Source organism: Pongo abelii, chromosome 5 (assembly GCF_028885655.2).
Source record: "Pongo abelii isolate AG06213 chromosome 5, NHGRI_mPonAbe1-v2.0_pri, whole genome shotgun sequence".
NCBI classification, from domain to species: domain Eukaryota; kingdom Metazoa; phylum Chordata; class Mammalia; order Primates; family Hominidae; genus Pongo; species Pongo abelii.
In genome coordinates this window covers 98039561-98058367 of record NC_071990.2, presented here as the reverse complement: position 1 = coordinate 98058367, position 18807 = coordinate 98039561, and the positions used below count along the sequence as shown (strand labels likewise).

General features: G+C 34.2%; 1 protein-coding gene across 6 annotated transcripts in view; it reads left to right on the top strand.

Annotated features, from left to right (window-relative positions):
- The window catches only part of MMS22L (MMS22 like, DNA repair protein), a 148924-nt gene that overhangs the window by 111164 nt on the left and 18953 nt on the right, over positions 1-18807 (top strand). For 5 of the 6 annotated variants that reach the window (XM_009242101.4, XM_054557898.2, XM_009242100.4 and 2 more), the window contains 4 exons: positions 4825-4984; positions 9796-9965; positions 12597-12808; positions 15900-16063. In XM_009242101.4, the coding sequence (XP_009240376.3) occupies positions 4825-4984; positions 9796-9965; positions 12597-12808; positions 15900-16063 (706 nt within the window). Of the gene's footprint in view, positions 1-4824; positions 4985-9795; positions 9966-12596; positions 12809-15899; positions 16064-18807 lie in introns of those variants that run through there. The other variant, XR_008526300.2, reaches the window with a different exon arrangement.

Here is an 18807-nt window from a genome sequence, read left to right as displayed (position 1 = left end):
TACTTCATATGATAGTATAGTTGGTGCGTTAAAATCCAATCCATTTGTTTTGTTTTGTTTCCATAATAAACAGTACCATTCAAAATTTTATTTTTAATTATTAATTTTACAGAAATTTATCTATGTGAGAGTGTTTGTTTTACAAACCTAGTTGAAGTTGTTAATGTGTTTGGATTAGTGTCTTTTGTAAGCTATTAATTGTAAAAGTTGGTTTATTTTCCCACAGAGTGGTTGGTATTAGCTGCAGTGAAAATAATTAAAATCAATAAGCTCTTTCCATAAATGTTAATTCTTCCATTGGTTTCTATTAAGTTAAAGTACAATTGTATGACAATTAGAGATGTCATGCAATCTCTAAAAATATTTGATAGCAGTAAATGCAGATGTAAAATACACATTCCATTTGGACCCTTATTTAGTTGTTGATTGGATCTGAACCTGCAATTAAATGCCTGTGGTGTACTAGGAGCTATAATGGATTGGAAATGGAGCTAGAAATCAAGTTCTTCGTTGATAGTTTTCATCTAGCCCAAATTAATTGTTCTTTCACCACTAAGAAAATGAGTTTTTTGCTGAATGCTAGATGATAATATACTAGAACTTCGTAGGGATTTGAAAAACCAAAAGAAGTAGTTCTCTTTATCTCAGGTAGCCTTTACTTCTCTGTGTATACAAGACATACACAGAGACTAAAATAGTAACACAAGGCATTATATGCTAAGTGCCAGTTGGTTGACAGATCAATCAGTAGGTAAAGAATTTAAAGCATTTTGGTATAAGAAGTTTGGATTTTATCCTGTGAAGAGTGTGAAGGCTTTGTAAGTTTTTAAGTAGATATGATTTGGTTAAATAATGTTTTTAATGAAAATAAGTAACAATAGTGTAACTTGAAGGTGCAGAGAACTGTTGGCCAAAAACTAGTGAGGTTTAGAAGGAATTAAAGATTGAATGATTGTGGGGTTTCTGAATGGATATGAAATAAATGCTGTGTTTGACTAAAAGAGTGATGATACCTTAAGGAGAAATAGGAACATCATGATTTAGGGTGACAGAGAAGTAGGTGAGGAGTAGGTGAGGAATTCAGTTTTAAATTTACTCATTTTTAAGTTGTATCAGGTCTCCCCAAGATTGGCCCTCAGTTCTGTAATTCATAGGACTTAGCATATAGTTGTATTCACAGCTATGACTTATTAACAGAGGGATACAAAGCATAATCAGCAAAAGGAAAGATGCATGAGGAAAAGTCTGAAGAAACCAGGCACAGCTTCCAAGATTCTTTTCCCAGTGAAATTACACAGGATATGCTTAATTCCTTCAGCAAGGAATTGTGACAAGACGTGTGAAACACTACCTGCCAGGGAAGTTCCTTAGTGACTCATTGACCATGGTTATTATTGGGGACTGGTCACGTATGCCCTCTTTGCCTCATACTTAGAGAATTCCAGTTCCAGAAGGAAAGCAGGTATTCAGCATAAACCATATTATTTGCGTAGACCAGTTTAGGATCAAGGAATTGTAGGAAGCTTTTCAAAATCTAAGATCCCAAATACCAGCCAAGAGCCAGCCTTGCAAGCAGGACATTTTAAGAGTAGCAATCTTGGGTCTGCTGTATTAACTCTTTTCTGCACAGAAATGATAGTATGACATCTAAGTTATTATTATCAAGGTACTGAGAAATGCATGTTTTTTAGGCTAGGGAGGTTAAGCCTAAGCATAGAGAAATATTGAGAAGTCTAAGGCACTGGTGTTCAAAAGTGTAGTCCATAGACCCCTGGGAATTACTGATACCACCTGCTCAAGACTGTATTAATATTTGCACAAATAGTGTAAAATCTTTTACATGAATCAACACTGTGGCCCAAGATTATACTAGTATTCATTATAATTGATATTGCCATGCATTTACAGAAGAAAAAGCCAGTTTCACTTAAGAATATCTTCAATGAAGCAGTAAAATTATTTATTTTATTACGTTTTGACTCTTGAGTACATGTACTTTCAGTATTCCGTGAATGACAATGCAGAGTGCACTTAAAGCACTTTTGCTGCATACCAAAGCAATGTGGTTGTCTGAATGAAAAGCACTTGTGTGATTATTTGAGTTGTAAGCTGAACTGACTGCTTTTATCTTAAAAGAACAACTGACAAAGTATGGTTATTCAGACTTGGCTATTTGGCAGACATTTTCTCAAAAAATGAATGAAGTGAGCATGTCACTTCAAAGCAAACAACTGACAGTATTTGTTGCTAATAATATAATTCAAGCTTTCAAGAAAATTAGAATTTTGAGAAACTTGTATTTGTCATTGTGATCTTGAGAGCTTCCCAATACTTATTTTCTGATGAGAATGGTGGTGGTATTAGCAGGTGTGATTTTTTTTCCTGATATAAATAATGAAGTGTGTCAATATTGGGAAGCTGTGTAACGCAGTGAACCACAATTTTCCAAATGACGAATACAGGCTTTTAAAAAAGCATTCATGAATGTAAAAGATTCACTCAAAATACAGGATAGACCAATGGCTTTTAATTTAACAGAGTATAAAATGTTCATTGACATGGTTTCAGACTCCATGGTTTAGTTACAACTAATCTGTAGGAAATACCACTTGTCAAGTTTTGGTATAATAGCAAAGAGAAATTCTCATGGTTATGTGAAAAATCTTTCAAAATATTTCTTATTTCTTATTCTTCCAGCCACATATATTTTTGAAGCTGTATTTTCTTCATCTGCAGCATACCACAATAAATCATGCAGGAGCAGATACAAGAATCGAGCTGTCTTTTATTAAGTCAGACATAAAAGAGATTTGTAAAAATGTTTAAAAATACTACTTTGCTCACTAAATTTGTTTTTTTGTTTGGAAAATAGTCTTTCACTAAAATATGTTACTTACATGTAATGTTCATTATTTTTCAATGAATTATTAAATAAAATTTTCTAATATAAATGTCAATAGATATAACCCAAATAATGAAAAGCTCTTCAAGATCCTCCATTTTTAAGTGCACAAAAGGGAACAGAGACCAAAGAGTTTGAGAACGTCTAGTCAAGGGAAAGAAGTGTAGAAAACAAAGGGAAGAGAGCTAAATAGAGAGGAAGGGGATTAGTCCAGTATATCTCTTGTTCTTATCTGCTAATCTCACAGTCGCTCATTTAGGTTCACTGACTTTCTTATCTTTTTTTTCATTTCACATTTTATTGTCAGCATGTCCAACTTTAATGTCACCATGGATGACTTCTATTAAGCTTTCATTTCAAAGCTTCTGTAGTACTCCTTCAGTCTTTCAGTGAAAGAAGTAGTCTTTCACTTCTGCCCTACTTCATCCACCCACTTCAGTGACTAAACCCGGAGCAGTGTAATCTCTTGGAGCATCTGAAAGCTCATTGATTACCATCGTCTGTCCTTCCAGCTCATGAGTGACCACATTATGACCTTCCCCTCCCTGTTATCCTAGTACAACATTCTCCCAAGGCCTCACTTCCTTCCCTATTCACCGTAATTAGACCCCTTGGGGCCTTACTTCAGCTGCTCTTACCAACATTCTCACAATGTTTTCTTTTGGTCACACCTACAAACCCTCAACCTTGGCTCAGTGCAACCACCTGTTCTCTTTCCTTTGTCTTACATGCTGAGTGCTGCAGAAGAAAAATCACAGAACTGTTTGTATTGGTGCCATTCATGGTCCAATTTGGGTCATTGGAATTCATTATAAGTTCTCAAAAATGGTTTGAAAATTTTATTAGTTTACTGAAACTTTCTTTTTTTTTTTTTTTTTTTTGAGACAGTCTTGCTCTGTCACCAGACTGGAGTACAGTGGTGTGATCTCGGCTCACTGCAACCTCCACCTCCTGGGTTCAAGCCATTCTCCTGCCTCAGGCTCCCGAGTAACTGTGACTACAGGCACATGCCACCACGCCCAGCTAATTTTTATATTTTTAGTAGAGATGGGTTTCACCATATTGGCCAGGATGGTCTCGATCTCTTGACCTCGTGATCTGCCCACCTTGGCCTCCCAAACTGCTGAGATTACAGGCGTGAGCCACCTCACCCAGCCACTTTCCTTAAACTTTCTAATCCATCTCTTAGCCAGTCTTCTCTTGATTCTTTTGTGACCTTTCACCCCTTGCTTATTCTAACCTTTCCTCAACTTATTCTCTCATTTATTTCCTTTCCTCTTCTTCTCATGTCTCTGTTCTTCTCTTACTGATTCACCTCACATTTCTCTCTACCACTCTCCATTTTGCCATCTCTACCTTCTCTGCCCATCCTTTTTTTTTTTTTTTTTTTTTTTTTCTGAGAAGCTGGCATCAGATGGCTCATAAAATTCTAGGAAGAAAAGTGAATTCATATCATAAAGCTGAACTTTTTAGAGGTTTTGCTTGTAAAAATTTGGCATTACTTGTAGGTCTTCCTTGTAGGGGAATTTGGGGATTTTGAATTCCTAGTAATCTACTGGGAAATATGGTGAGCCAACCTGTTTGGAAGTCATGATGTGATTTAGTTACAGGGTATGTGTACATAAGTTTCACATTTTTTTTCACTGATATTTTGCTAAGTTGGCCCTTCTTATATAAGTACTTATTGGTGAGTTTTTAAAAATTCTTCCTTTAACCTTTATTTTAATAATAAAAGACAAGACTTAATTCTCTTTACTTGTATTTTAATTGCTATGTATCTTTATTGGAAGGTTACAAATGAAGGCTTAAATGTAAAGGGCTATGGGTGCATGTGTAGAAAAAGAGAGAAAAATTATCTTTATGTTCCAAATCTTTATGGTATAAAACTTGGAAAGTTAAATAATGTTTTTCTTTATTTATAGGCTGTTGGTGTAACTTACGGGAATCTCCAGACACTTTCTGATAAATCTGCCATGGTCACAAAGTCCTTGGAATACCTTGGTGAAGTATTAAAATATATTAAGCCTTATTTGGGAAAAAAAGTTTTCAGCGCAGGGCTGCAGCTGACTTATGGAATGATGGGTATGTATTCCTGACATTATTTTGCTAGTAACATTTCCTTGGGTTGAGCCTATACTATCATGATGGATAGGTATATATTGGCTAAATCACTACCCTCCATACAATCATAAGAGTAATCTGAAATACAGTGATTTAGCTTAAAATAATTCATGTTGGCCTTCAGATCTATCTCTGTCTTGTTCTGTCTCTTTTCAGTACTTTTGATTGTTTTAATATTAAAGTTATGATCAATACAGAAAATATGCTAGCACCAATTGCTTTCAGTAGTCTGTCATGAGTCACGTTTCAATGCCTGAATAACTAGAATGGACCTTTTTTAAAAAAACGCTGATCTGTTGTTAGAATTAAAATCATCAGAAAACTATCACTTACATCTATTTCTACGCTCTGTATGAAGGAGATAGGATGTAATACAGCACTAAAAATATTTATGCTTCAAATCTTGTTTCTCACAATACTCTTCCCTTTTCAAAAAGAAATCTTTTTCTATTTCTGTTCTGTAACAATGGAGTTTATCTTTCTTTAGGAAGTCAGTGATTAACATATCTTTTTTTACTAAAACCATGGTGCTAACCAAAACTAAGAATTGGACAAAGGTAAATGAGAAAGATTTTCTTAGAAGCTTTTATATAGAATTTAAGTTTTTTGTTTTTTTTCCTTTATTTCTCTCTGGTCAAAACCTTTTATCTGTTCCCTTTAATCTTACGAATGTATGAATAAGCCTGATTCAGGCTGTCTGAAACCTTTTATCTTTGTTGTAAAAGATAAGGGCGAATGTGAAAATGTGTAAATATAGAAGATGTAAATTATAGGAAAAGCTATAGCAATTCAGGCATCTTAATTTTAGAGAAAAATGTAAGTGAGAATTTATAAGTTTAATAGTAAAATACAAATTAATAAGTATATTGGCATTCATGCTTATAATTTATTAGTGTCTACAAAAGTTTTCTGTTTCCAGATTTAGATTTTTGTCAAGACAAATGTCTGATATAGACGTGGGACAAAATTCTACTTAGGAAAAACTGAAAACTTTCTTTGCTTTGCTGCCTTGTTGATTTTTGACTCCATGGCAGATCTGTATTCTTTCCTTTTGTCTAGGTTTCAAAGACTAGGAAGAGTATATTGCTACAGTGTTGCCCATTTATTTGTTAGGAATTAGGATAGGTAACTTAATGATTTCTTCATGTTAAAGGTTTAGAATAAAACAGAGAAAGAGCAAAGTATAAACTTTGAAGAGCTCCAAGGTGTTTTAAAATGTGTTGGGGTTGGGATAGCATAACCATTTGAGGGAAGGAGTTAACCACTGAAACACTGTACTTTATTTACCTTGACAGTTCTTAACTGGGGACACCTCTGCTGTTCACTTACAAGTTGCAAGACTGCTAGTGAAAGGCACAGAACTGTTGATGAAATCACCCTTCATATTAAGGAGAAGGCATCTGTGATCTTAATTGTAGCTCAGTTATTTCTGAAAAGGCATGGTGGATCCATCTTCTCTCCTCTGTAGATTTTGTTTTGTTTTGTTTTTCTCATTCTTCATATCTCATAGTTTTCTGTTTCCATGTATAAAGCTTTCAATCATCCTTGTCTCTTTGGCCATTCTTCCCCATTTTGCTTTGTAATTGAAATTCAAGTCATGACCCTTCGGTGCCAAGCATAAATTTCCCCACTTTTCTCACATTCCCAAGTAGACTTGATCATCTCTCTCGTTTCACTTCATCTATCCTTTTCTTGTGATAGATATTTATAGTTTGCCATTTGTTACAATTACTTGTGTACTTGACATGCCCCCACCAAATTTCAAACTTGTAGTAGCCATCTCTTTTCAATTTTTTATTCCCATTGTCATGTATTTTGAACAAAAAAGAACAATTATTACGTATCAGGCGCTGGATTGAGAGTTAGGGACACATTAGTTAAAGAGCTCCAAAGTAGGAGATAGTGTATACTATATAAATATTTCTGGAATTTAATAACTTTATTAATCTAGCAGTAGTACATAATATATTTTTTAATGTTCTTTTTGTTTTTCTTTGTTGTTGTTTTTGAGGCAGAGTCTCCCTCTGTCACCTATGCTGGAGTGCCATGGCGTGATAGCTCACCGCAACTTCTGCCTCTGGGTTCAAGCAATTCTCGTGCCTCAGTCTCCTGAGTAGCTGGGACTGCAGATGTGCACCACCATGCCTGGCTAATTTTTGTATTTTTACTACAGACAGGGTCTCACTATGTTACTGAGGCTGGTCTTGAACTCCTGAGCTCAAGTGGCCCGCCTGCCTCAGCCTCCCAAAGTGCTGGGATTACAGGTGTGAGCCACTGTACGCAGCCTTTAATGTTCTTAAATGAGCAAAATTACTTTCTAACTATAAAGATTTAAAAATGTATATTGTAGTGATCCCAATTTTTACATAGGGTAGAAAATAGGCAAAATACATAGGGTAGAAAATACAGAGGATAGAAAATGAGTAAATACTCAAGAGCTTGTATAGTGGTTATCATTGAATGGAGAGCTTGTATTAAATTTTTTTGTATTTTCAGTTTTATTTGCTAATAAATAATATATTTATATCCAGGAAAAGGAAAAAAAATCTTAGGTTTTTACAAAGGTACTGTATGTATTTAAACCTTTCCCAGTTTTTTACTTTAAAAATCTTTTTATATTTCCATTTTGTATTTTTAATAACACACACACACAAATATTCATTGCTGAAACCTAAAAAGTAGGTGTCTGATAGCAAGCAGTAAAACAAATATCTCCACCTTATATGAACTCCTAGAGCTTACAGTCTTCAGCAAAGTGTTTTAACTGTTGTAGAAAATGAAATACAGTAGTTTCCCCTTATTCATGGGAGATATGTTTCAATACCACTAGTGGATGCCTGAAACCGCAGATAGTACCAATCCTATGTATGCTGTGTTTTTGCCTATACATACATACTTATGATAAGGTTTAATTCATAAATAAGACACAATAAGAGTTTAACATAATAACTAATAATAGTATTAATAGAACAGTTGTGACAATAGACTGTAATAAAAGTTATGTGAACTTTGTGTCTCTCTCTGACTGCCTTCCCCACCCCCTCGTCAAAATATCTTATTGGTATCCTATACCACGGACAACTAAACTATACCACGTGGTACCCTATATCACCGGTAACTAAACTATACCATGTGGTACCCTATACCACGGGTAACTAAAACTGTAGAAGGTGAAACATACCTGTATGACACCTGAGAGTAATAGGAATCATTTCATATGCCAGTGATGATAGCAGTTTCCCTTACGGGTATATTAATGTTATTAGAATATAAGTTCTTCTTACATTGCTGTCATACTGAAATTTTCCACCAACTGAAGAAATGAGGAGCAAGCCAGCATTATTTAAAACTTTGCTAAGTGAACATTATGTTTCTTTATGATTGATTATTGTACTTCCTTTTATAACAAAAGATGAATGTTGCTGTTTGTTCTTAGAAGTGATAACTGGTTGAGTTTTTTTCTTTAACATCAATATACTTTTCCATAAGCATATTTTGGTTTTCCTTCAGAGCTTAAATTTTAAACTTTTTATTTGATGGAAATGATTTTGACTTTCATCATTTTTGCTTTCTAGGATGTAATAAAATATAAAAGTTTATGCAGTAGATGCACCACTATGCTTTTTGGATAAGCACTTAATCTGTTTTTAAATTCATTTTTCAGTAAGGAGACCTCAATAGCAATAATATATCCTAATGGGAATTATATATCTGCTCTTAATTACTTTATTAAACAAAGGGTGCTCATTTGTTAAGCTTTATTATCATCAGATGTGACAATTAACAGACTTCTAGCACCAAGGAAGCCATAATATATTTCAAGTAGCAAAGAAATCTGTTTCTCTTCATTCAGAATTAAAATTTTGTTTGTTTATATTAAATAATGGAAAGGTGTAAAAACTGAAGTTCATGGAGGTTAACTGAAGTTCGTGGAGGTTAAGTGATTAGCTTATAGCTAATCCTGCTTTCCCTATATTAACAATTAAATTTAATTATACTTCTGTTGCAAACTGGATTGAGGCCACTTATATGTAAGATTAAAATATGAAGAAATAGGGGCACCAAAAAATAAATGTAGAGTTTCACGATGAGGCCCAGGGAAAATTAGTATGCATATAAAACCATAATGCATAATCCTACCGTATTCTTTAAAAGGTGGATTGTTAATTTGCATCTGGGCATCCTAGCAACTCAGAGGGAAAGCAAAAAGGGAAATCTGAATAATTTCAACATTCAGCTAATGTAGTCACATAATGTATAAATATATTCCACTGTATGTGAGTGTAAACAGGTTAAATAGCCCTTGTCTAAAATTCTTGGGACTAGAAGTATTTTGGAGTTCAGATTTCTTTGGATTTTGGAATACTTGCAGTATACTTAACCAGTTGAGCACCCCTAATCCAACAGTGTGAAATTTGAAATGTTCTAATGAGCATTTCTTTTGATCATCATGTTGGCACTCACAAAATTTTGGATTTTGGAGCGTTTCAGATTTTATATTTTCAGATTAGGGATACTTAACCTGTGTATGTATTAAATGCCAGTTGCTCGGAAAATGTATGTTTTCCTTGGCCCAGAACTCTATGAAAAATTTGTCTCTTTAGTGAAATATATGAGTTGACATAAATATTTGTTACTTCTACTATATGTTTCTTCCCATTCCCTACTTTAATTTGGTCCCATGTGCTTTCAATACAAATTTTTAAATTAAGTGACAAAATGTTCTGGTCAGACGATAACAACAACATGCTGTTACTTCTCTTCTTTGTTAGGAATTCTTGTGAAATCATGGGCACAAATCTTTGCCACCTCTAAAGCCCAAAAATTACTATTCCGGATCATAGATTGTTTACTGCTGCCACATACAGTGTTACAGCAAGAGAAGGAACTGCCTGCACCTATGTTGTCAGCAATTCAGAAAAGTCTTCCTTTGTATCTCCAGGTATAGTATGTGTGGTTGCTTAAAAGTTTAAAAAAAAAATTTTGAAACTTTGCCTTAAAAACATAGTTTACTAAATGCAGATTTAAAAACTGTACATTATAATCTCAAGTGCTTGTGTGGCACATTTATTGAGCATATTTTAAATTGCTTTTATGTTTGGCTTTGGAAACAAAAATGAAAAAGCAGAGGAGCTTAAAGTTGAGAGAGGAGGTAGATGAGCACAGACACTTATGGCAGTGTGCTCAGTATTTTTTTTTTCAGACCTCATCTATTAGACTATGGGTGAGGAGATATAAGAGAACACACTGTAGAGGACATCAGAGGTAAAAGAGCAAAATGGGTAGGAGTTAGAGGGCTTTTCATTTCAGAGGGAGCAACATGTACAAGGACATGAGCTTTAAGAAAATATAGCACACTGAGGAAAATCAAATGATTCTGTTGTGGTTGGAGATTCATATGGGAGGAGCCATGTAATGGAGGGCTTTATATTCCATCCTAAGAAGTTTGGACTTAATCTTTTACATGGGGACCTGATGAATTTGGAGCAGAGAAGTAGAAGTGACATAATTACATTTTAGAAAGATGATTCTGGTGGCAATATGTAAGATAGTTGGTATGGAGGTTTTGGAAAGCAGTGGTAACTAGTTCATTGTAGTAATCCACATACTGTCAGAAGGTTTTGACCTAAGGCAGTGGGAATAAAACCCATAATGGCAGATTTCAAAAACATTTAGGAGCTGTGATTAAGAGTACTTGCTAAGTGAGTGTTGTGGAGGAACTCAAAGAAGTGAAATACTTCCTAGATTCCAGAGTGGCTATCTGCGTAGATAGTAGTTCTACTTACTAACGTGGGAAATCCTGGAGATGCTGGGATGAAGGTAAGGATTGGTTTCTGAGCAGCTTTAGTTTGAGGTAGGCAGTTGGAAATATTGATCTGCCATTCAGGAAAAGATGAGGCTGGAGGTGTACTTTATTATTCATTAGTGTCTGATATTAAAGATAAGTGCTTCTTAATTTGAGGTCCAACAAGGGAAGCTGAAGAGGAAAGGGAAAATGGATTTTGATTACGTAACAATCTCTTTTCAAAGATGTATTTCTTAACAGAGTTTTAAGATTTCTGAGAAGTTTTAAATTTTCCCTCTAATTTTTATTCATAATAGTATTTAAAATGAAGTTTAGTATGTTATCTAGCAGAATGATAGAAAGGGGAGGCAGCCACACCACAGCCTGAACCGCCAGTCCCACAGAGGAAGAGATGAATAGAGGAGAGTGGTGAGCAGCAGGAGAGTCTGGAATATTTCTTCCATGTGGTCCTCTTAAACCCAAACAGTCCATTTAATAAGAATTCTCATAAGCTTCGTAAGTGGTAAATTTAAAAGTTTGGTGTATTATCTGTTTGGCAGAACTGGAGCTATGTCTTTAATTTCTTCATGGTACACAGCTCTCCTCTTTGGAATTTTCAGAAAATATTCATTTATTACTTCATCTTCTTCTAATTTAATGTGTTTTTCCTTAAACCACTAAAGAAACAGAGTTGGTGGTGGCGGGTGGGTTGGGAGAGGGGTTCATTGTTTGATTTTTTCAGTTGTTTATTTGGTACAGTTTTAACACCTGTATGCTATTTTTCATTACAAATAAACTTTCAGAATTTCTTATTGGGTAAGTACCCATTTACAACTAAAATGGAGACTTCAAACATTTTAAATTATTTCTCTTGGAAAACACATTGTGAGTCACCAAGTACCAAATTAAGAGTTAACTTTTAGAATATAATGTATTGCTGTGTTGGTGATTATCTATATTTAGTAGCATTTAATATTTACTAATACTAGCAGAGAACATTATTTTCTCTCAGAGTATTGGTTTAATTGTTTAAGTATTAAATACTGTAATATATATGAAAGTATTTTGTTAACTGCTATACAAATGGAAGAGATTAAATAAACAGACATGCAACCAGATATCAGGAGTTCTGTGTGACTGTATTAAACGCTTCACTTTTCTAAACCTTAGTTATCCTAGCTGTAAAATGGAGTTACAATATTACTAACTCAACGGTTCTTTGAGAAATTTAAATGAAATAGTGAATATAAAGCACACAGCACAGTGCCTGTTATAGGAAAACTAAGTAAATTGTTATTCCGAGTCTTAATTTCCATATTCTTCGCCCTTTGTTATTACTTTAAAAAAATTATCAGATTTTTAGCATGGAAGACTTTTAGCAAAAATTGTATAGGCTTAGACAAAATAACCAGTACCTAGAAAAAAATGACCTAAAAATATTTTATAACTTTGTAAGTACATATAAATGTAGTTGATGAGCAAGATGTTCAAGTGTTCCGATGATTAGAGGAAAATAATCTGCCTTTGTCTTCCTACTCTTCTCCCCTGCTTCCTTTGTCCATGCCTCAAAGACATACATGCTTAGTTAGATACCATATCATAGGTATTGCCCAGGCTTAACTCCTTGTAATTTGTATGTACATTATCTATGGATTACGTGAGGTATCCTTTTTGATTTTTATATTCTCACATGATTATTAATGCTGGGGACTTCATTAGTGAGTTTCTAAATATTGTTTGTTCTTTGAAACTTTACCTCTTAGTATTTCTTACTTTTTTTCCTCGTAGGGCATGTGTATCGTGTGTTGTCAATCTCAAAATCCGAATACCTATTTGAATCAATTGCTAGGGAATGTTATTGAGCAGTATATTGGGCGATTTCTTCCAGCTTCACCATATGTTTCAGATCTTGGACAACATCCTGTTTTGTTGGCATTGAGAAACACAGCCACTATTCCGCCAATATCATCTCTAAAGAAATGCATTGTACAAATCATAAGGTACATCTAAATATTAAATATGGGTGGTAGGTACAAATTATTAAGCTCCATTAAAAAGTGATAAAGTGGCATTTCAAACATGTTGGCAACCCTTAGGATACCAGTAGTTCAGAAGCTTTTTTTTTTTCCTGAGAAGCATTATCTAAGAATTTATTAAAATGACATTTGCTTATGGCAGCCTAAGATAATGCTCTTTAAATTCCTTCTCTTTTCTCTATGTAGCTATTACCTTCTTTATATATGTCCTAAAGGTATATTTTTGCTTTTTAGTTTTTCATCAGATAAACGATATTTGTATTTTATACTGTATAAAACACAGTAATTATATTTGGCTGGGTGTGGTGGCTCACACCTGTAATCCCAGCCCTTTGGGAGGCAGAGGTGGGTGGATCACTAGAGGTCAGGAGTTTGAGACCAGCCTGGCCAACATGGTGAAACCCAGTCTGTACTAAAAATACAAAAAAATTAGTTGGACATGGTAGCAGATGGCTCTAATCCCAGCTACTCAGGAGGCTGAGGCAGGAGAATTGCTTGAATCTGGGAGGCGGAGGTTGCAGTAAGCTGACATTGCGCCACTGCACTATAGCCTGGGTGACACAGCGAGACACCATCTCAAAAAAATAAAATACAGTAATTATATTTTATAAAGATAATTAAGTGAAAAAATGAATGCTAATATTGGAAATGAAGCACCCTGAAGTCTTATTTTGTTAGTTTAGTCTTAACTCAGTTTTATTAAGCAAATGAAAAACAAAACTTCTTAAATATTCTACTAACTCCATATCCTTTAACTTTAACATTAGAAAGTTCAGTAATAAAAAATGTTTTGTCATTGTCTTCATGTAGTGTTTATTTTTATTTGAAATTAGTTTTTAAACTTTAAGATGCTATGGTGATATATGTTATTCTTATCTAGTATTAGTTTTCTGTGTTTTTTAATGACCCAATAGTATATGTTACCTCTCATAGAATTCCATGCCTGAAATCTGTCTCTCCTCTCACCTTTTTGAGTTCTTAGTGTCCTGTTACTCAGGTTTGGAAGCTTTATCTTCTTTGCTTCCTTTCCTTGCCCATCCTTTGGCAATCCTGTCCTCCTTTTCCTATTTCTCTTCCCTTAGTACATTACACCTAGACTATTGTCAGAATCTCCTAACTGCTTTCTGCATCTCTAGTCTTTTCTTCTAGTCCACCCTAAACAGTGCCCCCAGATTACTTTTCCTAAAATACTCTTTCATTATGAAACTTCCCTGCCATTAAACCTGCAATATCTTTTTTGTCTGTGAAATAAATTTCATGCTCCTTAGCTCTCTGCAATCCATCACTTACCGTTTCCAAATGTATTACATATGGTGTCATACAACCCCTAATAAGATTCATATTGCCCCTCCAAAATTCCTCATACCTCCCTGTGTCACAGATTTATTCAAATTGCTTTCTCCATTAAAATGTCATTTTTTTGGGCTAAATCCCACCTATCCTTTATAAAACCTACACCTGGTATGTCAGTGTACCATGTATGTTTCCTTTTTTGAAATCATATGCCCTGTACAGCTCAATTTGCAGAATTATGATAGTTTTGCCTTACTTGTATCTGAATTTCCAACAGGATTGTAGTAACCTAACACAGTGTTTGAGATATTGCATAAGTAATTTTAGTACAAACTAAATGACAGATGCTGAAGTGAAATTGAATCTATAAAACTGTTTAAAACCCAGTGTTTAGGATCCCAGGATTAGTTGACTTTCCTATTTACTTAACACACAGTGAAAATGTTTTTCTCGTGGTTTATAGTTGAAGGCTTTTTTTTTAATACTCAGGAAAGATATAGAGATTGTCTTCTATGACTTCTTCCATGCTGTGCCTCTTTATTCCTGCACTCCCTCATCTGAGTTAGGGCTCTTTTCTCTGAATTCCTGAGAATTCTGTGCTTATCTTTGTCAAAAGCACCATTATGCTATATTATAAATGTCTTTTTCTTTTTCTCATTTAACTTCTCCACTCAATGGTGGGCCTCTTGCTTTCAGAGACCATATTTTATTCAATTTTATATTCTTGTTCTTAGACATGTACCTGGCATTCCACTGGCGCCCAATGTATGTTTGTTCTAGGCATTAAGAATTCAGCAGTAAACAAAATTAGACAAAACCTCAAAGAATGAATTTTCTAATATGTAGTATTTGTTGGAAGTCACTGTAGGGAATAGAAATAATTACTAAGACATAGTTCCTGTCCTTATGTTTATAATACTTAGTGGTTTCTCTTCCTTAAGTTTATTATTACTTTGCAAATATATATATATATATGGATGTCTAGTTTATATTTAGCAGTATTTGACAGATTTTCACATTGTCTAGACATTTGTAGAAACTAAGCAATTCCAACTTTTATTTATTTACTTAATAATTGTATACTGAACACTTGTTATGAGCCTAGACCTGTTCTAAGGGGTGAGAATATACAAAGATGAGTCAAATTATTATCCTTATGATCTCTCTTGAGTTCTACTACTAAATTTTGTCTTGTCTTGAGAGATAATACTAAATCCTAAATTAGTTCTCTGAGTCTTTAACTTACTGGAGGAAGGAAGGAGATAAAGCTTAAATGTCCTGTCTTATTCCTAGGACAGTCCTCTGTTTGTTTGGAAAAATAAGACTCCTTCAAAGTCCTTAAATAAATAGATATGAAGAGAGATTTCTTTATGCAAATTTGACATTAGAGAAAATGTTGCGGCATTGAGGACCCAATAGAGGAGATCAGACTTGTATTAGAAAGAGAAAAAAAAAAAACCCACAAACTAACAGTTAGGCTTTCATTTGGATTTTGAGTTCATTTTAAAACAAGGTTGCTTTCAATTTAGTTTGTGACTATATTGTGCTTTGGCCCTCAGAGCACACCAAAAGGATATACAGTCAGTCATTGCTTCTAAAATCTCATGTTTGAAGATAGCATGGTAAAATGTACATACTTTATATAAATGGCACTGTATTAATTTGGGGGTAAATTTTGCCAGTATCTTTAAATTATATGCCATTTGGTCTTGCTCTATTGAAGCTTTAAGCAGAGAATAAACAAAATTTTGCTTCTTTTCAGGAAATCCTACCTTGAGTATAAGGGGTCCTCACCTCCTCCTCGCTTAGCATCCATTCTGGCCTTCATCCTCCAACTCTTCAAGGAAACTAACACAGACATTTATGAAGTTGAACTACTCCTCCCTGGCGTTTTAAAATGCTTGGTGTTAGTCAATGAATCACAAGGTTAGTTTGTTTGTAAGCTTATTTTTGTTACCATTTTCTTTTCACAAGTTAAGAAACTACTGTTTCCCATCATTTTAATGGATAGTTACAAAATGTATGTGATTCTTTTATATCTCTTGATATGGGTCATGGTTAAAGAATAAACTCCAGCTAGCAGCTCAGATTAGGTATGATAAAATGGTTAAAAACTGAGATGTTTTGGTCTATTTTAGTTTTGGCTTTTTTTCTCCCCTTGAGGCAAATAGTTTATTTAAGGGTTACTTCCCTTGATTAGATTTGTTAACCTCTCAAAGAATATTTGTTCAATCTGACTTCAGTATTAAAGGCAACTTGTTAAATATCAAGTAATGAGAGGTCATCATACTTTTTTTATTCAGGTTTTTGCTGGAATATCTAAGCCGGTTTTTGAGGCAAACCTGTAGGGGTCCTTTGATTCTACTCCTTTTGTTTTCGGTCTCATCAGCCTTACTTCCAGTGATTCCTTTAAAATAACATTTATTGGCCTGGCATAATGGCTCACACCTGTAATCCCAGCACTTTGGGATAGAGCTCTTAGGTCAGAATAAATCTCAAGCACTGACCTCAAAGGAGCCTGAATTTGATTAGATTAGTCCTTAAAGCAATTTATGCCCCAGGGTATTACTAAAAACATTAAAACAATCACCCAGAAACTAATTAGTGGAGCTTAACAGCTGAGTGTGATCAGGGACAGGGACAGTCAAAGAGAGTCCTGCCAAAACCATTGTCTTCACATGGAGACTGTGGGCATACCTGAGGTTACATCACCTCAGAAGCAACATCTAAGGCAGTGAGAGGGCAAGAGGAGGAGTAGACTTCATTATTTAAAAAGCCCAATTTTCACCAGAAAATTACAGGACATGCAAAGAAACAGACACATACAATCCATATACTGAGAATAAAAGCAGGCAACAGGAACTGCCAGTGAGAGCAGTCAGATATTGTCTTTAACAGACAAAGACTTCAAAGTAACTATTATAAATATATTCATAGAACTAAAGGAATGTGTGATAAATGAAGAAAAGAAAAGTATGGTGGCAATAGGGAAAGAAATTTTATGAAAAGAACGAAATGGAAATTTTGCTGAGTTGAAAATTTCACCAGAGGGGCCCATTAGTGGATTAGAACTGGCAGAAGAAAGAATTAGCAAACTTGAAAATAGGTCAATATAGATCATACAATCTAAAGCACAGAGGAAAAAAAAAATGAAGAAAATGAACAGAGCTGTTGAGAAATGTGGAACACCATTAAGTACACCGTATATACAACAGGTGAACCAGAAGAAGAGAGAAAGCCAAAAAAATTGAAAATAAAATATAATTTCTAAAATTTTTTCAAGTTTATTCAAGAATATTAACTTACACATTCAGGAAGTTCCACTAACTCCAGGTAAGGTAAATGCAAAAATATCCACAAACAGATACATTATAGTAAAGATGCCAAAAGCTAAAGGCAAAGAGAAAATCTTGGAAGTAGCCAGAGAAAAATGACTCATCCTCTACAAGAAACCCCAGTAAGATTAACAGCTGACTTCTCAGAGGGAACTGGGGGCCAGAGACAGTGGGATAGCATTCAGAGGAATTAAAGCAGGAGTGTAGAGGGGGACCTGTCAACCAAGAATCTTTTTTCAGCAAAGCTACCTTTCAAAACTGAAGGTGAAACAGACATTCTCAAATAAATTAAAACTGAGAGAATTTGTTGCTAACAGACCCACCTTTTAACAAAATGCTAAAGGAAGTTTTTCAGACTGAGACTGACCCCAGGCAGTAATTCGGATCCACATAACACACAAAATAATTCTAGTAAAGATTATCATATAATTATTAAGACAGTATAAATGCACATTTTTTCACCTTTATTATCTTAACTGGTTTTTAAAAAGCATTTGTATAAAATAATATTATTGGGCCTATAACATATAGAAATATAGTATTTTACCAATAACAATAAAAAGGAGGTGGTGAGAGCAAAACAGTATTAGGCTAAGGAAAGGACTCCACATGGCAACTCAAATACCTGGGAATAAATGAAAAAAAAAAAAAAAAAAAGATAAATAAGATTAATACAGGATGAGTATTCCATATCCAAAATGCTTGGGAACAGAAGTGTTTTGTATATCAGATTCTTTTGGATTTTTGAATATTTGCATATATATTATGAGGTATCTTAGCAGCAGGACTGAAGTCTAAACATGAAATTCATTTATGTTTCATATACACCTTAAACATGTAGCCTGAAGGTAGTTTTTTACAATATTTATAAATAGTATATGCAGCCTGTCACATGAAGTCAGGTGTGGAATTTTCCACTTATAGCATCATGTCAGCTGAAATACTTTCAGATTTTGAAGCATTTGGAATTTTGGATCTTTGGAATGCTGGACCTAATAGCAGAAGTTAAGATATGTATTTGCTGTTCTCTCTTTTCTTAGCTTCTTTGAAAGACATAAATTTATATAAAGTAAAAATTACAACAGTATATTTTTAAGTTTTAACATTGTAGGTATTATATAATAAGTATAATAATACCACAAAAAGGGAGAGAAAGAAATAGAGCTATATAGTGCATAGGATTTATGTTTCTATATTTCACTAGAATTAGTATAAATTTGAAGCTCTGATAAGTTAAGGTATGTGTGGTTAGCTTAGAGTGACCACAAAGGAAATAGTTCAAAAATAATTAATAATTAAATGGGCTTACTGAGAATGATGATTTCCAATTTCACC